The following is a 20,285-nucleotide window of genomic DNA, read 5'->3' as shown; positions in this document are numbered from 1 at the left end:
CGACCGCGGCTGACAGCACGTGGGAACAATGAAAGCCGTCTCGACCCACTTTTCAGCCTTCAGCAGTCCTGGCTGACCCAAGCGGTGGCCAGAGGTGTGGGAGGCTGAGAGGCAGCTGTAGACAGTGAGGAGAGGCAGAGATTCCTCCCATAAAGCTCTATGGGGGGTGGGGGGGTGGGGGCTGGAAGGTAGGGGGCGGGGAGGACTGGAGCCGAGAAGAAGAGGGTAAGGGCGGATGACCACCAGGACAAAGAGACATGCTTTCTCTTGGTGTGAGCTGCCACATGCGCAGGCTTGGGGGTGGGTGGTGCTGCACGGGGGAGCCCTTCTGAGGGACCCAATCCCCTCCTCCGCTGGCTCCAGACTGGCCGCCATGGCTACCTGCCTCCCCGCTCAGTTCTCTTTCCCGCCAGGGCCACCCCTGTCCTTTCGCCTGTCCATCTGGCCCTGTGCAGCAGGGCCCCAGCTGCCCGTGGGCTGCCCGCCAGGCCCCCTTGGTTGTCAGGCTGTCAGTTTCTGGATGGTCCTGTTGTAGTACTGCGTGATGGGGGGCGTCAGAGGGTTCCAGCTGTTGGCGTGGAGCTCGATAACCTCCAGGAGCAGGGACCCGGGTTAGCATGGACTCCGAGGGGCATAGCATCTTATCTCTGGCGCTGGCTAGGAGCTCCGTCATCATCTCCGGCAGCTGCTCCTCGAGTAACCGGCCTGTGCTTTGTAGCTGTGGATGAAACGTGTGCTCAGGGTTGGGGCTCCGACCGTAACATGCACGCTCCCTTCCCGTCCTCCGTTTTCCTCCCCGTCCTCCATCTTCCTCCCTGTCCTCCATCTCCCTCCCCATCCCTGGCTAGGTAGGCTGGAGGCAAGGACCCAAAAAAGATCTAAATTGTCCTAGGAATAGGCAGATCCAGGTAGGAATAGCCAACGGTGAGATTTTACAACCATCTGCCAGCAGGTATGTCGGGTACCAGGATAGTGCCTGCTGCCCAGGCCTGATAGCAACTCACCAGGAACCCATGTCTTGTGTTTTCTACCCCAGAACCTCCCCTCCTGCAGGAAGCTTTCCCTGACTACACTTAGGTCGTCGCTTGACCCCAGGGTCTGCTCCCTTGGGTGATGAAACATCTTTGTGGTAATTCCCATTTGCCAGGTATTTCTCTGGAAACAGACGAGTGATCAGTACCTGTGTGTACCTGTGCGGAATACGAGGGGAGATGGGGTCTCCTTTCTAAGCCCAAATAGACCTCTAGCCCCAGAACTAATCTCTGTTCATATCTGTGATGATACCTAACAGAAAAATATGAACCGAAGTAGGTCAGCCAGGTAACTGGGAGACTCATTAATCTTTGGAGTAAAAAAAAAACAGAACTAAAGAAAACAAAAACCTGACCAGGAGAAACTGTAATCTTTCTGGCCTTCTGGCTAACAACCTCCATAGGACCCTATGTAACTGAGTGCTTCTTGCCACTGTACCCTGGCTTGTCCTACCTGCTTTTCTAGGCTCCACTTCTCCCACAATGCTCCTTTCTGACACCTGTGACCCACTCTGACTGACCTCCCATGATTTCTAGGGATACATGCACATTTTCCCTGTATACTCCTCAGCCCCTGAGCATGTGCCAGCCTTGAAGCTATCTGAAGGACCAGACCCTGACCTATCTTTCCCTCTAATCTCTGCAAGTACCATGCAGGTGCCCAGCGGAAGCCCAGCGAACGAACCTCATGACCATCTTATACAACCAGCGCAGGTTCTTGGGCCTTAAAGCTCCTGGGATGTGGCCTTTGCCACCTGAGAGTACAGGAAGCTCACTTGCATGGACAGGCTGGGTCCCTATGCCAGAAGGTCTTCTCTCTGTGTGCCATCCTGAGTGACTCGGGTCTATTTGTAGAGGGCAGAGATCTGTCCCAAGAACCCCAGCCAGCCTTGGAAGGAAGATTCCAGAAGAAGCCTCAGTGTTCAGTAGCTACATCTTGAGATGAGGAGTAGTGCCTCCCAATGTGGGAGACTCAACCAAGCATTTGGCACCTTCTCCCAGTTGTGTACCACGGAAATGAAGGGAGATCTTTGGGGACAGCAGGTCACTTGCAACCTCTTAAGCCATTCATAAGATGCACCTGATCTTACAGCAGGAGGCCTTTGGACTGGGAAATGGACCGTGCCAGCCTGTAATGATTCCCCTAGAGAACATCCTCTACCCGCCTGGATCCACAGAAATCCTGGGACCAGTGGCTGCCCCAGTGACTTCCATTGCCCTCAGCTGTGAGGCCCGAGGGCGAGCGAGCGAGTCTGGAAATCAGGCCATTTGAGACCACCACTCACCTCCATGGAGCAGCAGAGCACTGCGTCTTCCTTCACGTCCTGTGACTGCAGGAGCTGCGGAAGAGAGGGCAGAGAAGAAAACGGTCAGGCTGTACACAGCTGCTAGGCCCTGCAGGTGGGCCACTGTTCTGCCCATTCCTATCCCGGCTTTGATGCTACTGGTGACCAGCGTCTTCACTGGGTCAGGAGTGGAGACCTGGCTGTGGGAGAGAGCTGAGCCTTCACACATGGTTCTCCGAGACAAGTGCAAGGCCAAAGCCAACCGGGCTCCTCTGTAATAAGTGCTTATTAACCAAGGCATGGCCAGGCTGCCTTGACCACATCCCGCCAAGGTTTCCTCCACCTCTCCACCCTGTCTTCTCAATCTCTCTCTTTAGAAATTGAGACATAACTCATCTAACATAAGATTCACTTTTTCTTTGAGACAGAGGCCTCGTGTAGCCCAAGATGACCTTGAACTCACTATGTAACTGAAGGTGACCTTGAATTCCTGGTGCCTCTGGGTCTCCACTTCCTAAGTTTTGGGATTAGAAGTGTGTGTCACCAATGTTTTGTTTGACTTTCTCTTCCCATTTGAGACATGGTTTCATACATGGTGCAGGCTGGTCTTGAACTAGTGATCCTCTTACCCCAGCTTCCCCAGTGCTGAGATTACAGACGCTACATTTGGCTCATGGTCAGCAATTTCAGTATGTAATGGCGCGTCTCACACGTATCACAGCTCTAATTCCGGTCTTCACATTTTTGTCCCTGGAGACTCTAGGCCACCCCATGACCACAGATCTCACTATCTAACCCTACCGAGGTCCTGTTCACACATGACTCTTCAGATAGCAGCCTGGTGTGTCACTGATGCTCCTATCTATACACCACTGACATCTCTCTAGGGCCCCTGACTACAGCTCTCTCTTCTTGTGTGCTTGGTGTCTTCTTCCTTCATCACAAATGAAGTTTTATAAGACCAGGACCTGCCCTGATCTGCCACCTTTGTCCCTAGCCCCTGGCACAAGTGCTTAGTAAAAAAAAAAAAAAAAGATACTTTGGGAGGCAGGGAGATAGCCCGTCAAGCTGGCAGTGTCTACAGGAGGTAAGCGAAGGGCCAGTCTGAGAGGCCACTGCCGTCAGAGCAGAGTGATACACATGGCCTCGGGAAGGTAACAGAGGAGGGTATGAGCGGCACCATCTCACACACCTCCCGCGCCAGAAAGTACACGGTACAGAATTCCAATGGATGTTTCTACAAACACACAGCTCACATGCCGGTATCATCTAGGGCAGTGGGTCACAACCTGTGGAAGGAGACAAACGACCCTTTCACAGAGGTCGCGTGTCAGACCTCTCACATGTCAGATACTTACATTACAATTCACAAAAGTAGCAGAATGACAGTTACAAAGAAGCAAGGAAAATAATTTTATGGTTGGGGAGTGGGGGGGTCACCACAACAGGAGGAACTGTGTTAAAGGATCGCAGCCTTAGGAAGGTTGAGATCCACTGCTCTAGGGTGACATGGTAATAATTACCAGCTCCAAAGCCTCTGACCCAGTCAGTGTTCCTGGCAGGAGCTTCTTCTGAGCATGTACCCACACACTTTACACAATATACCCATTATCTACTTCATTCTATTAGAGTGAAAGAAAGACAGTAGTGTGGACACCTCCTGCCACGCCTGCACAGCGGACTGTGCGGCACACAGCTGTCTCTTCCCTCCACAGCGGTGTCTGCCTCTGGCGTTCTCTTGACTCTTATCCCAGGGTTGTCAATACCTAAAAAGAGCCCAGGAGGCTTCCACGGGAGGTGTCCTGTCCTGGGGTGCTCTAAGAGCCACACATGTGTCATCTGGGTGACTCAGGAAACCAGGTTGAAGATTAGGAAACACATTCTGGAAAATGTTGGGGGGTATCTCACCCTGCAGTAGGCCAGCATTTCATCCACCCCACTCTGGGGGCTGATCCCAAGCCTGGAAGGGCTTAGTGACCCTGGTGGGTGACGCTGGAGGGAAAGATAAGCCTGCTTCCACTTACTGCCCCCATCCCCCTCCCCGGGGAAGATGGAGGCTAGGCTAGCAAAAGGTGAGTTCTGCATAGCTCTGGAACTCCTGCTGCAACCTTCCCTCAAGTGCCCCCTCAGCCCTCTCCTGCGGTGGAGGGCAGTTAGCAGGAGAGAATCCTTAAACCATAAATGGCTAGCTGGGAGTGGTGGTGCACACCCGGAATGTCAGGGCTTCCTGTGGCAGGGGGATGTTGAGTTTAAGGCCAGCTTGGGCTCCCTGGTGAGAGTTTACCTCAAAACAAGCAAAAGCCACAAGTCCCTCTGTAGACCTTCCAATAAATAAATAAAATGCTACAGAAATTGCATGGAAGGCAGAGGCTGAGGGGAGGCAACTGGAGACTCAAGGCCGCTTTCTCGTAGTAGCACAGGCTGGCATGTGCTGGTCATGTTGGTCCAGAGATCAGTCTTTGGGCCTGTAGTGTCTGCCTCCCCATAAGTACCTACCTGGTTTCTGACACATGAGGTAATATTATGGGAATTTCCTCAAAGACCCAGGGCCTGAGAAGCAATGGCTGCTGTGGAGTGAGCTTCCCCACTTCTGGTAAGATGCAGGGAAAGCCTCAGGCAGCTCTGAGGCCTGTCAGCAGAGTGCTTTGACCCCCAGCCAACAACTCCTCCCTACCTCTATCATCCAAGGCCTGCTTGCCTTCCCTTGGCCTTCCATGACAGGATGAGGCTCCGCTCTCTGTCCATGTCCCTTCCTTTAGTCGTCTACTCTTTCCCCATGTCTCTGTGCTATCCTAGGCCGCTCCTACCCTGCAGGGCCTGTGTCCCTCACTTGGGACAAGGGAAGACTGCTCAGGACTCCCAAGTAGAGCTGTGGGAGGGTTCCCTCTTCCAACCTTATCTCTTCCTTGGCTGTGGGGAAAGTCTGGACTAAGCCAAAAATCACATCGTGTGATAGGCCCTATTGCACAGGCCTGCTAGGCTTTCTCAGGGAAGGCACTGAGGGCTGTGCCCTTCACTCTCCTGTCTTCACCGGTGCTGCGTACAGAGAGGACATGGAGGGAAGGCTGGGGACATTACTTAGGGAGATTACTCTGGCAAGCAGGAGGACCTGAATTGGATCTCCAGAACCTGTGTAAAAACCCCAACTGTCAGGGGGCACACTTGTAATCTCAGCCTTGGGGAGGCAGAGACAGGATGATCCCTGGGTTCCAGGGCCTACTGGTGTAGCCTAATCACTGAGGCCCAGGTTCACTTGAAGAACTTGCCTCAAACAATAAGGAAGAAGACATCTGGCATTGAACTCTGACCTGCTCACCCGGTACATGCAGACTCACCTCTATCTGTGGAGCATGGAACCCTAGGACTCTTTAGTGTTGACGGTAGAATAGTTCCTTTAACCTCCCCCTCTGACCTCTGTGTGCTTGCCCGCTCTGTGGACAGTCAGGAAGTCTCTACCTCTGTTTTTGTGCTAGCAAGAGGCTCGTCTCTGCCTCCTTCACTGAGGGCTCCCTCCCTGGTACCCCTTTGCGGGATCCTCCCAGGTTGCCCAGACCCATCCGTGGCTCCCTAGTATCCGCTACTGGACTTTCCCTCTGTGGATATCCTAGACATCCTTCCAAGTACAGAGCTTTTTGGTCTTTCCATCTTGACCCAGATTGCCTGTTCTGTGTCCCATGTCTCCAAGTCTAGGTTCCCAGAAGGACAGCTGGGTTTTTGGATAAGAAAACCCTATTTTATTTGTATGTTGAGGGGCCATTCTCTCATTTATATGTGTTCTACTTGGGATTTTTCAGGAGAGACAGTCGTTTGAACTCAAAGATGGGTCTCCAAAAGGAGTGGCCACTTGAGCAGACATAACACGCCCATACTTCTTTAGGGCCATATGACTGGCAGTAGTCAAAAGCAGAACAAGCCAAGTGTCCATCATTGGGGGAAATAAATGGATGCTCCATCTTCTGGAGCTGAATAATATTCAGGAGTCACGATGTGTCTTCTTGTCCATGAACCACTGAGAGTAGCCAGGCAGGAAAGAACAAACAAAGCCTGAATCTACTTACATGAGGTTCTGAGGACAGACAGATTCTTAGAGACAGAAAGCAGATGGTAGCTGATGGAAACTGGGGGGTGGACAGGAGTTAGTCAGTGGAGACAGGTTATCAATTGGGGAAATATAGAAAGTCTCTGTAGTGGTGGGGTTGATCATAAAGCAATGTGACTGGCCTTAATACTGTAAAAGAATATTTAAAATGGTAAATATTATGGCATGTATATTTTACCACAACACAGAAAACTGGCTATGTATGTTAATATAAAAATAAAAATAAAAAAAACAAAAACAAAAACCGGTGACCAGAGCAAAACCCTCTGGAAGAATAGACTGTCCTTCCGAGCCTCTTTTCTTAAGAAGGGCAGCACCAATGGAGGACCAGCGTGGCCCATGTTCGGGTGAAGGTCTGGGTAGGGAAGAGGCCACCCCTCATCCAAGTCTTTGGCATAGAGAGAGATGTGGGCGGGCTGGGGCAGGCAAGCCACCCGCACCCTTGCACTGTGAAATGTGTTTCTTGGACGAGACTCCAAGGCAATTGTGCGAGCCCACACAGTGTTTGTTAGGAAGCGAATACATTCCTGGGCTATTGTCTCTGCCGGAGCCTTGTTGTGGGCACACCCATCACATCCTCCCTCAGGGAGAAGAGGCTGAGGTGCTCCAGCCAGGCTGTGGGAGGCCTGACAGCAACTAGAGAAAGAGCATCCCCGAGTCCCCCCTGGGAAGGGCCATGGGGCATGGGCATGCTGCCCAAGGCATGCCCAGGATGGAGCCACGATGGCTTTTGGGATGCCACCCAGCAGGGAGAGGAAGAAGGTGCGGAGGGAAGGAGACATGGGGCTGTTGATGTGCTGGTAGGGATGCACAAGGAGACCGCCACAGCTTCGTGTCCCACTGGCGAGGGTGTCAACCTGAGCAGTGCTGGCCAGCCCTTCCTGACCACCTCAGCTCTCCACAGGCACATTCTGCAGTCTTGGAGAACAGACCCAGCTGCCTCAGAGCTCTCTCTGACCCTGTTATCAATAGCACAGGTTCTGGATGGGCTGGAAGAAGCAAGGCAGGTAGGGTAGAAGGTAAAGAAATCTATAGAGCACAGCCCTTGCTACCTTGCTGGATAGTAGAGCCCATCACAGTGTCCTGATTGGCTGGATGTATATATGGAAGGACCAAGACCTGGAAGGATAAAATCAAAGCGTGGAAGAAGTTGAAGGCCGGAAAGATCAAAGAGGAGATCAAAGAATTGGAAGGGTGGACACCTCAGAGATGGGCCCAGACACTGACAGTGGAAAGACAGGAGAGAAAGATAGGACACAGCCCCAGCACATGGTCATAGGGTGTTGGGCTGGGGACTCTACAGAGTCTGTCTATCCTTATCCTATGCCTCTGCTGGCTCTGGGCCTGCATCACAGCCAAGTCTAGAAGACAACACAGGACCTGATACTTGCAGTAATGACCTTGAGTCATCCAGAAGAGGGTCAATTATGCCTACTTCTCTCTGTTCAGGGAGGCAGATAATCTATCCGAGGAAAGGCTATCATCAAAAATGTGCAGCAGGCTGGTAATCAAGATCTGCCACTGACCAAGAGTCACCCAGGGCATGCCGCTTAATCACACTGCACCTCAGTTTCCTCATCCGAGAATGGGGATAATATCTACCTCCCTGTTTTGAGAGTCAACTGAGATAATATGTAGGCAAGAACTTTGAAAAGCACAAAGCCCCATCTAAGCGTACACAAGGTGTTATTATTATGATTACACTTATGTCTTTATAAACATATATCTTTCCCGCAGATCCCAACACACTTTGTACCCTCGTGACACTCTTGTGGAGACAGGCAAAGGCCACAGGCATTATTATCTCTACTTAATAGACAGAGAGACGGAGCCTCAGTGGTTAAATGGCTTGCATAAGGCAGACAGAGAGTCTGAGCAGAGGTAGACGAAGCTCAGAGTCCTGGGTCAGCATCCTCTGACTTGGAGAACACTGTTCATTTCTCCTGGACTAGCTAATTTTTAGTTTGATAGCTGGAACTCATAATTCTTAATTCTGCTGACTGGTGGCTGTAAAAGCCAACCTGGGCTTTTACAACATGGCATTGATTTTGTCTATTCTTTGATTTCACTGGTAACAACTGTATTCTTCTGTTCGTTCTCATTCATCTGCTTATCCATTCATCTACTTACCCCTTTACCCTAACCTACTCATTCGCTCACCCTTCTATCTACACATTGACCCATACGTCCATCCATCCATCCATCCATCCGTCCGTCCGTCCGTCCGTCCGTCCGTCCAACCATCCATCCATCTGTCTGTCCAACCATCCATCCATCCATCCAACCATCCATCCATCCATCCATCCATCCATCCATCCATCCATCCATCCACTCAAGTATGTATACACTGACATCCAAATGTTTAAGGAACGTCCTATAAGGTAAGCACAGTGTAAACACAGAATAATAATGATTAGACTTCTAACTTAGTAGGGAAGACTAGAGAGACTTAGGCATGTGGGGTTAGAACATGGAGAGAACAATGGTGGCAGTGGAGAATATTCCAGACATTTTGCGAAGAAGAATGTCCACAAGCTAAGGCTATGAGAGCAAGCAGAGTTCATCAATGTACCAGCCAGTATGCTAACAGTGTGCCAAGATACCTGAAATAAACAGGCCAGGGGCAGGGGCAGGGGCACACAGCATAACAAACAAGGCCAGGGACAAATACCAACAGGACTTAGATGCTGTGCTGCAGGTTTTGTTTTCTGTTTGTTGTTTTGTTTTGTTTTGTGTTTAATCTCAAGGTTCTGGAGAGCCCCTGAAAGGGTTTTAAATGGAAGACTAGCAGATGATATTTACATTTAAGAAAGATCCTTTCTTTCACAGAATGGAGAATAAACTAGAATGAGGAAGTCTGGGAGGCACCAAGCCCAGGAAGAGGCTGTGATGTGAAGTTGTGGTGGCTTGGATTGAGGCAGGTATAAAGAGAGGATCAAGTCAAAGAGAGAGAATAGATTTACGGTGAGTTCAGGGCTGGGGGGACATAGAGCTAAGCTGTTCCCAGGCTTGAAGCTTAACCAGATGCATATGTGGCAAAGCCACCAACAGTCTGGGAAGGCGGGGAGCGAGCCAGTTCAGTGTATGAGTAGTGGGAGCATGGCTACCTGGCTCAGTACCCAGGATCAGTCAAGGCCATCGGCCGGGCATGAATGAGGTGACCTGGAGAAGAGATGGACTGAGAAGGGAAGGTGAAGGGTCTGATCTTGGATAAGAGAGGATGAACCCTGGGGGAGCAAGGGGAGGACAGTCAGAGATCTAGGTGGAGCTGGAGGAAGTAGCGTCATGGAAGGTAAGATTTCCAGGAAGTGGAAGGTCAGTAGGTCAAATGCTTGGAGAGATCAAGAAAGATGAACAATGACCACAGAGGATTTAGTGATTAGGAAAGTGGGTGACCTTTGCCATGATGACATCAGTGCGAGCTAGAGGCAGGCAGAAGCTAGACACCGGGCCTGGAGGATGTGAAGGAAGCTCAAAGCACGCAGAGAAAGAACATATTCCTGCTTTCTGTTACTTGGGGGCCTCTCTGATATCTCTCTCTTCCTCCTTCTTTCCCCAACTCTCTCTTATTCTTCTTCAGACCTCGCCTGTGGGAGAGAACACATCAAGAGAAAAGAGTGGCATTGGTTTGACAGGAATGTGTGTGGAGGCAGGGGGGATCTGTAACCTGTTGAAAAGTTTCAGACTGAACCAGATAGGGTAGAATTAGGAGAGAGGGGGCATCAGGTACAAAGATCAGTCTTGGATAAGAGAAGGGCTCTCTCCCTCTGAGCTGGAGGCAGGGGTTGTGCAGGTGCTTACACTGTCCACCCTTGGGTAAAGCTACCGGGGTTCAGAGTATTCACATGTTAATTTCTTAGCATTATCTTAGATAACAACATCTGTGCTGCTAGCATTTCAGATACCTGAAAGAGGGAAATTTCCCCTAATGTCACTTGTCTATTAGCCTAACAAGGAGTCTTGGTAGGTAGGCCAGGGTCAGATGTCAAGGAAGTGCATGCAGTCCAAGCCTGTGCCCGAGGTTTGGCTGCCAGCCCTCTAATGGAGGCGAGCAGATTACTCTAGCCGCGGACCAGGCGCCCGGTGGGGATAATTAGCTTCCTTCTTGCAGAGCTTGCAAACCTCCCCTCCAAAGTGACCACACTAAATGTCACATGGGGGTAGTGCTTCATCCACAGCTGCCCCAGGGAATGGAAATCTCATCTGGGGCCCTCAGCAGACACTGACTCCTTCTGTAGACACCGGAGCCAGGGGCCACAGCTCCAGTGGCCCCTCTGGGGAGCCAAACCCTGGTCGGTGGCCTGGAGAAGAGGGAGTTCTGCCCACAATCCCTGCAGATGTGGATTCCCAGGACCTTGGGGTCAGCCATGTCTGCCACCAAAGTCTCCCAGCTTTGCCTGTAGAGTCTATCCCAGTCCTTTCTAGAAGCTGCTTGTCTTTTCTGTTTTGAGTTACCCTAGCATCTACCCATCTTGCTTTAAGGGTGGACAGGAGAGACTGGAGGTAGCTCCCCCCATCCCCCCTAAGGAGCCTCCTTAATGCTGGGCAGCAACTTTGGGCATCTCACCGGTCACCTGCTTTACATTTTCCCTGTTTATTTTGGGTGCATTTTGTACACATTTTTAAATGTCCCCCTCCCCTGACCTGTTAGACACTAAAATAATTTCTCATGCTGGGGACGGGGGACGGGGCAGAACAGAAACAGGTGAGAACTCAATAGTGGGGAAATGGGATTTGAACCTAGATCTAGTCTGGCTTCAGAGTCAATGTGGTTTAGCTACTCTGCTACCCAGTGAGTTGAGCAGTCAGGTCTGGGACAGGTGGGTGGCTGACTACTTGGTGTGTCTGGGATGCTCTCATTTTTTTTTTAACCTGTCATTTGGGAACTATTAGTAACAGCGCCTCTTCAAACTGCCGTGCTTTGGATAGTTTACAGGTCCAAGAAGACAAGGCAGTCCCTCTGGGTTCAGCATCTCCACTCCTAAAGCAGGTGCAGAGCTGCGGCCTCTCTCTGAGCGAATATGCAGATGAGAGGATTCGGGCTGCCAATGCTCAGGCCATACCTATCACAGGCTGTTTCTCATCAAAAGGGGAAGGGGATGCTGGGACGTGGGCCTCACCTGGGCCTGCCTGCCAACCTCCGGCACCCCACCCCGCCCCCACGCAAGAGAGAGCGAGTGCAGCTCGAAATTGGGATGGGGTTACAGCAGCTGACATCATGTGCTGCTCTCTGCCGCAGCAAACAAAAGAAAGATAACAAGGCAGACATTCTCCTAGCTGCCTGTGGGGCAGCTTAGCTTAGAGAGTCAGGCACAGGGGCCTTTCTTGACTATCACCCCTCACATTACCCTCTGAAGGAATGGAATAACTGCGCCCTGCGTCTGACTCAGCACTGAATAGTTCTCTGAGTCAGGGAGGGTTAAGGCTGCCTGGGGGCCAGGCCTGGGGCTCTGGGTGGGTGGCCAGACTCCCCAACTAGGACCAGAGTGGGAACTCCTAGGTCTGTCTCACCATACTGGGGCCCCGGGAAAAACAAGGAGAAAAGCAGGGCAGAAGAGGGGTCGGGCCGCCTTCTGCCCCTAGCTGGGCCTCCTCTTTGCCCAGGCCCTTACTCCGCCCCCCCCCCCCCCCAGTCCTTCCACCCACCCAAGGCCTGGACTTGACCTTGCTGGTTTTGCAGGGAGGGTGTGACAGCCTCTGGGTTAAGGGACCTAGCTGCTGCAAAGGCATTTTCCGCTCTCTAAAGTAAACAATCAAACAGGAAATTAATCGAAAAACCCACTTCAACGGAAGGTTCAGGTTGTGATTTTCACAGCCTCAGAGCCAGGAAATTCAAGGTTATAGTTCCCATAGCAACTCGCCTGTAGAATGAGGGGCCTGCTCTCTTGGTTGGAATTAGACTTTGAGGAGTCAAGCGGGCCAGTCCTCTGCCTCCGAGGAACATCCCTGGGAGCTGCAGGCCCGCATGCCTTAGGTGGATTGCTGATCTGAAGTGGGGAACACTGCGAGGCTAGCTGTACTCTGGGTGTGCACAGTGCGAGCTCCCACAGTTCACTCCGGGGATCACAGACCTTCAAGGGGCCTCACGTTGTTCTAGACTGGCTGTGTTTTCACAGCCTATGAAATAGGAGAGATCCACAGAAAGGCGTGCCTACCTCACAGGCTTCATCCCCAGGTGAGCAGGGGCTGTCCTGTCCCTGTCCTCATTCACAACCTCCTCTCCCACCTACGGTCATCTCTTGCCACCATTTGGACCTAGATTCTCTTCATTATTAACCTTGGGCGCATTCCCATGGCTGTGTCTCTGCTAAGAAACATCTTGTTTGGTTGAGCAGCCCTCAAGATAGCAAACACTTTCCTTCCTGCCCCAGACCCCTTTGCTGGTTCAGTTCAAATATACAATACTAAAATATTAGTTCTGTGCGCCTTCATGGCTCTAGTGATAACAAGCTAGCTACGGAACCACAGACAGACCTTCCTCTTCAAGTCGGTGTGGGAGGGAGCTGGGCATCTTGGGTGGGGTTTTCTTTTGTGTGTGTATAGAGGAATCCCTACTTGACAGGAAAGGACAAGAGGGCGTTGGCGCTCAACCTCTGGAGGAAACAGTCTGGAATTCTTCGTAACTAGTTCGCTGCTGACCTGCGGCCCCTCACAGGCCCCTGGCCTTACCATGGGACCCAAAGGAGGGACACTTTCCAAGCCGTAGCTGTAGCTTCCTGGGCACCAGGCCTGTGGCAAGAGGGCACCCAGCCACCTGCCCAGCTGCCAGCCTGACTCTGGAGCCAGCGCCTGAAGTGAGCATGGCCGGGGCGAGTGAGAAGTGGCGCCTGCCCGGGAGACACAATGTCTCCCTGATTTCCTAACAGGCCCAGCGCGGTGCCAGGCCCCGATGGGCAGCTCCCCAGGCCCAGCCTCACTTGCGAAACTGTCCTTTCCTCTTATGGAGCGAGCTTCCTGGGGGTGGCCATGCTGCTGTCTAGAGTTGCAAGAGCACTAGCCAAGGCACACCTTCTGTGAGCCCCCTCCTCCCTGCCTGCACCCCCCTCCCCCCACTCCCTGTCACCATCCACAGCTCAGAAGCTACGCCTTAGGAGTGTGAAGGTCCCTTTCACAACACTAGACAAATAGATTTAATCGTTAGAGGTGGCTTTCAATAGAGCAGTGACTTCTCGGTATCTTAAACCCGAAGAGCCTCACCCATTTGTTACAGAGGAAGTGGCTTCCTATACCTCGAGGCCCTCACTTAAAGACAGGGCCTGCAGATAAACTGGTGGACCGATCCGATCTTCTCAGCTTCACTGTAGTAGGCCTACATCAACACTTGCAAGTCTGTTCTTCCAATGGCAGGGGTCACAATCCATCTTAGATGATATGGGAGGACAGTGCAAAAGTGACTGGCAAGGGTCCTGAGGGACAGAAGTAGTCACCTGCTGAGCCATTCTTCTGTCGTTGAGCATGCCATTAAAAAAAAAAAGCAAAACCAAAACACTTTGTTTAAATTATTCTCTCCCACGTTCTCTGCAATATTCTCTGGATGCATTTAGGAATGAGCATAAGGGGCTGGAGAGGTAGCTCAGTGGGTAAGAACACTGATTGCTCTTCCAGAGGTCCTGAGTTCAATTCTCAGCAACCATAGGGTGGCTCACAACCATCTCTGATGCCCTCTTCTGGTGTGTCTGAAGACAGCTACAGAACACTCATATACATACATATGTACATACATATACATACATACATACATCCTAAAACAAACAAACAAACAAACAAACAAACAAACACAAACAAACAGACAGACAAAGAATGAACATATAATGCCGATAATGCCGGGGGCAGTGGTGGTGCACGCCTTTAGTTCTAGCACTGAGGAGACAGAGGCGGCAAATTTCTGAGTTCAAGGCCAGCCTGGACAACAGAGTAAGTTTCAAGATAGCCAGGACTACACAGAGAAACCCTGTCTCAAAAAAACCAACAAAACAAAACAAAACAAAAAACCTATTAAGTTGGGTATGGTGGGGCATGCCTTTAATCTTAGCACTCAGGCGTCAGAGGCAGGTGGATCTCTGTGAGTTTAAAGCCTGCCTAGTCTATACTTCAATCTCCAGGGCAGTACAGCCAGGGCTACATAGAGAGACCCTATCTCAAATATATATATGTCATGAGCCCATAGCTACCTGGATCCTAGTCAGGGGCGTGACCTTACTGTGATGGAGAAGATTTGGTGGCAGAAACCACACTGCAGAAGTTGAACTGAGGGCTGTTCCCCCCTCCCCCCCCCCCCATGACAAAACCCAACTGATTCCTTAATGGGTTAGACTTAACCAAGGACAAACAGGTCAGGACAGCTGGGCCTGGGACAAGCAAGCTCTGTTACGGTTCAGAGAATAATAGGGCTGTGCTAAAGGCATAATTAGTATTGTGTCAGGCACCCAGCAGGAGGGCAGACAGGCCTGGGCTAAGAAAAGGGCCTGGGGCCACTTGGGGACCTCAGAAGGGATTTGGTGAGGACTCTGCCAAGACTCAGAGATAAGAGACTTTAATTGGCATCTGGAAGTGTGTTTGGCTTTAGAGCTTAACCCTTAGCAGAGTAGACACATAAAAATGGGGCAGTGCTACCACAGCTGGGAGCATCTTCTCAGATGAATAATCCTCCACCCAATATTCTTGCTCTCCATGCGGTCCTTCTGTGCCTCAAGGAGATAAAGTGCTTAGTTTGGCATTTCTGCTCCCTGGCCTGCTTCCATCAGGGCCTACTGTGTCCTCCCTCCTCTATCAGACCTTCTTCTGGCCAAGCTTATCTGTTCACGGGCCTGTGGAGCCGTCCTGTCCTCGCCTGTCCTTCTTATCCTCACCAGCTTCCTGCTCCATCTCAGCACCCCTCCCCCCAGCACCCCCCCCCAATCGTCACCCCCTCTGTCGAACATACCTTGTTCAGTCCTGGCTCCACTTCTCAGATAATGCAAGACAACTTCCCAACCTTCCTCCCCTCTTCCTCCTCCCTAGTCCTCTTCCGTCCTCCTTTCTCCCTGCTCCCTGAAGTCTATCCAAGTGCTCCCCTCGTGTCCCTGGCAAGAAGCTTTGTGGTCTAGAGGCAACTATATTTGGTTTCTCCCAGCCTCTGGTATCTGTGAAGACTGGATTTCTTCACATTGCTCATGTGAAGGTTTGTGCCTAGCTGACCCTCTTGGAGGATTGAAAGATTGGGTCTGAAAGAAGTTTGTACTGTCTAGGGCAAAGCTACCCTAAAGGGCCCCTTAGTGACAAGAGGTTTACGGTAGAACAGGTCCTGCCTTCAACTCCTCCACAGGTAGGAAAATATATCCATCCATCCATCCATCCATCCATCCATCCACCCACCCACTCATCCACCTACCTGCCCAAATATTCATTTATCCATCTACCCATCTACCTAACCATCTACCCACCCACTCACTCAACCATCCATCCACATACCCTTCACTCACTCACTCACTCACTCACTCACTCACTCACTCACCTATCCACCTACCCACTCATCCATCCATCTGCCCACCCACCCACACAGTTATCCATCTATCCATCCATCCATCCATCCATCCATCCATCCATCCATCCATCCATCTATCCATCCAATAAAGAGGCCCAGAGCCCAGCAGATAGATGTCTGGAATGCAAGGTATAAGGTACTAATCCTAACTCTGCCGCCCACTTAGTCTGCACAACTCAGTGGCCACCTCTCAGGGTCTCAGTTTTCTAGTTGGCAATGTGGGCACAGAAGCAGTCTCTTCCTCTGTGGATCGCTGCAGGGATGAAGACAGACACTGCTTGGAACAATGGAACCAGGGATGGAGGCAGAAACCATTTGGAATAGCCAGTGTAGAGCAAGCGCAGCTCTGCCAGTGGGGCTTGTCCCTCATCAAAGGGGCCTGTGTGGGGCACAGGGTGAGGGTGGGGTGACAGGCAGAGATCGCACCCATTTGTCACCTGTGTGGAAGAGGAGGTTGAGGAAGCCTTCTCAGTGGTCTACAGTGTTAGCAGAGGGGATGGAGACAGGCCAGGGGATAGAAGGAAGGAAGGAAGCATGGTTACAACACTGGTGGGCAACTCAGGCAGAAGGAACAGTGGCCTAGCTGAGCCGTAGAGAGAACAAAGTGACAAAGGGAGTCACAGAAATTGTCTGCAGCCCTGGGATCTGGCGGGTTCAGGATAGGACAGAATGAGACGCGAAAACAGCATTGGACTTAGTGCAGCTAGAACTGGGTGGCCCTGCAAAGAGGTGTTGATTTGGGGAGCAGGAGGCAAGTCCACAAGGCATTAGTAGTCTGAGGGGGCATCTGTGGACAGGCCAGGGTGAGGTGTTAAGGAGAGAGACGGGCATAGGTCGGGCTGCACAGATCTGGGGTTTGTGTGGTTAGAGTCTGGGGGAGCTATTGATCCTGTATAGCTCTTGAGATGGTACCTCTGGAGCCAGAGTTGCCCATCCATTGGCTAGTCCTTCCACTTGTACTGGCCTCTAGTCAAGTCTCCCGTACTGCACTGTGTGCCCTTGGCTCTGAGGAGGTGATCCGTACACCGAGTCCATCTAAGGCTCCATCCGTGAGTGCAGACACACAGTCCTTGCTTATGACTTTGCTTCAGAGGTCACTAGGAGGGAGACTGGTTTCAGGAAGCCACAACAATCGACTTTGCTCCTTTTCATCTGCATGGGGCAGGCAGCTGGGAAGGGAATCATCTGGGGACCAGGAGAATGAAGTCAGGGAGAATGCACACCTGGGTTTCTAGCCTGAGCAAACCTTTATGGGCAGCAGCTACATGGACCACCACTGAAGCTGTCTGGAGGGAGGATCTGGCGGGGCCTGGACCTCAGGAGTGGTCCTGGCTGGAGAAGCGAAGGGAAGTCCTCAGCACAGAGGAACCTCCAGGGCACTAGCGGTCCTCAGCCAATGCTATCATTTAGACCAGGGCAGTCAGCTGTAGGTGACTGACATTTGTATTACGTAACTCTCTGCTGTGGTGGTTTCTTGTGCAGAATAGAATGTTCTACGACATCTCAACTTCTATCCACCGGCCACCCTTAATAGCGACAACTCCAAAATATATCTGGACTTGGCCAAATACCCATAGCTGGGAACCATGGAATACCACGCGCGCGGAATACTACATCAGACCACCGTTGCCCTTCTGTGCACTGCTTTTCAGATGGGCATTTGCTCTACGGAGCTAAGAATGGCTTTCACACTTTCAAATGGCTGAGGAAAATGTATTTGGCTACAATGTAAAAATTATACAAAACTCAAATTTCAGAGTCCGTAAAAAAGTGTACTGGAATAGTCACGCTCATTGATTTACATTTAATCCATAAGGAGCCACGGTGGCGCATGGCTGCGGTCTTAAGGAAGGTGAGGCAGGAGAGTTGCTGGTTCAAGTTCAGCCTAGGCTATGAAGTGAGCCTCAAAATAGCAACAATGACAACGGCGAGGATGGTGGACAAAATCTAAAATGTGTCATCCATAGCTGCCTTTGAGCCAATGACAGCTGGGCTGAAGCCACCACAGTCCTGTGGCATTGGTAAATACAAGGAAGTGCCCCCTATTCAAAAGGCTTGGGGTTGACTGTATTTTGGATATCTGATTTTTTTTTCCTCTCAATTTTTGAATATTTCATATCCCTGGGTTATCTTGGGGAGGGGACCCAAGTCTAAACACGAGATTCATTTATGGTTTATATATACCATATAGACGCACAGCCTGAAGATAATTCTCTACAGCATTTAAAATAATTTAGTGCATGAAATAAAGTCTCACAGTGTGGAATTTTCCATCTGTGGATTCGTGGAGGTGTACAAAAAGTCTAGGGATTTGGGACACTGGATTTTCAGATAATGGGTGCTTAACCTTTACCTCTCTGAAGCCTTGACAGGTTCTATGCTGTTGGCTTGCTGGGGCAGGACTGCTCAGGGAGACAGCATGGACCGGGCCTGCTCTTTTGCAAGCCCTGGCTCTACAGAGTTGCGCAGTAAAGGGGTTGCTGGAGGAGAGTGTGGGGCCAGGGACAGGCTTCTCCCCTTGAACTGACTGATGTGAACAAGCTACCACAGCAGGGGTTGGAAGGTAAGAATAGGAGGGATTCATCAGAGAGGACTCTGGGAAGATGGCAGACTGGCTACATTGGAGTTGGGGCCATCGTTCTGGTGGACAGACTGTCACAATTAGGTGGGGACCCCAGAGAGGTCCACTGTAGCCGTCAGGCATCCTGGTCAGCTTGTGGGCTCGTAAGAGAGTTAAAGGCAGCCAAGGTTATGCAAGCAGACTTAGATAGCAGCTTGGGTTGGAAAGAGAGACACTTAAATCTAGCTTTAGGAGTATTTTAAAATCTTACACTATTATTTGCGTTTATGTATAAATGACTTTCCTCAGCTCTGTGCTAACTTTGTAGCGAAATTACAGAGAGAGTCTGCAAGGGGGTGATTTTGTAACATCTTTTTAACTTTTCTCAGTTGGACATCTCCGAGAAAACTTTTTATTTAAATGTAACACATGCAAAAATGTGCCCAAATTCCAAGTGTTTGGATGTGTTTTCATAAAAGGAATGCCAGGTCAAGACACGGAACCACAGCAGCTCCTAGAGTCAGTGAGCTATTCCTTTAGGCCTGGCCCTGCGTTTGGAAGCCCCGGCTCTGTCCTGAACCTGTTGCTGTGGGCTGTGGTGGCAAGTCCCTCACCCGGCAGCACTCTTCCCAACCCCACCTGTTCTCAGCCACTCGGTTCTGGAGCTTTCGTCCAGGAGCATCTCATCCTCAGCTTTTAGGGATTAGCTGGGCAAGGTAGGAGTTTTAGTCCCAGTATTTCTGGCTGATGACAGAAATTCAGGTCTGAATGAGACATGTCTGATGTGCCCAAGGACACTGGGAGGGAAGGCAGGAAGGTAGTGCCCAACATCCCACTGTGGTTGTTGTTGTTGTTGTTGTTGCTGTGTTTGGGGCCAGGCGTCCGGGAATAGAAGCCAAGTGTACATGTGAAACACAGGTGTTGCCCATGTGAGACACAGGTGTTGCCCATGTGAGACACAGGTGTTGCACATATGAAACAGGTACTCTACCACTAAGAACACTGCTCAGTCCCATATTTGACTTTCTCGACAGCACTGAACCCTTTGAAGATTGCCGGAAATTAGCTGCCTCTCCCAGAAAAAGTGCACACACACAGGTTCACAGAAGTTTATATCCAAATTCATTGGGACATCCCAGAATCGGAGGGCCACATAGCGTAACAAATATGTGGATTCCACACTTCTCACACTAAGTCATCAGTGGAAACGCTTCAGGATCTCAAAGAACGACCACACCACAGGACCATCGACTCAGTGACGGTCTCCCGTGTCACCAGGAAGACCATGTGCCTTCTCAGTTGAATGGTTAGGGGATAAAGTCAGGATGACCAATAAAGATACAAACTGTTCTCTACCATGAGTCAGACACCTGACAAGTTTCTCCTTTCCTGCAGGAGAGAGGCTGCTACAAAAGCTCTCTCCCACTTTACTGATGAAAAAGAACTTGCCCCAGACCCTAGCTAAAACACCAACAGTGTGGGATCTTCAAATCCTGTTAGCCAAACCATCTGAGGTTCCATTCTTCATTCTATTGCCCTCTTCCCAGAGAGGAGAGAGAGAGAGAGAGAGACAGAGAGAGACAGAGAGAGACAGAGAGAGACAGAGACAGAGAGAGACAGAAAGCACTCTGGGTTCTGCCCCCCAGATGCCCACAGCTGGCTGGTAGTTTCTCATGAAGATAGTTCAGTATACCCCGCTTCACTTGTGGGAAATGACTCACCGGAGCCCTGCCATGCTGGGACTCCAGGGGACACAAATATACTTCCTGTGTCTCAGATAGAGCTC

At 50.9% G+C, this 20,285-nt stretch overlaps 1 protein-coding gene across 1 annotated transcript in view; it reads right to left on the bottom strand.

Annotated features, from left to right (window-relative positions):
• Window positions 1–411: 411 nt before the first annotated feature.
• Window positions 412–20,285, bottom strand: part of Ctif (cap binding complex dependent translation initiation factor) — a 266,617-nt gene continuing 246,743 nt past the window's right edge. The window contains 3 exon segments of the mRNA XM_052155712.1: window positions 412–606; window positions 608–718; window positions 2,318–2,371. Of these exon segments, the coding sequence (XP_052011672.1) occupies window positions 502–606; window positions 608–718; window positions 2,318–2,371 (270 nt within the window). The 3' untranslated portion in view covers window positions 412–501.

The sequence above is a fragment of the Apodemus sylvaticus genome, chromosome 13 (genome assembly GCF_947179515.1).
Source record: "Apodemus sylvaticus chromosome 13, mApoSyl1.1, whole genome shotgun sequence".
In the NCBI taxonomy this organism is placed as follows: domain Eukaryota; kingdom Metazoa; phylum Chordata; class Mammalia; order Rodentia; family Muridae; genus Apodemus; species Apodemus sylvaticus.
Note: the sequence above shows the minus strand (reverse complement) of the source record. Positions and strands in the feature narration are given on the sequence as shown.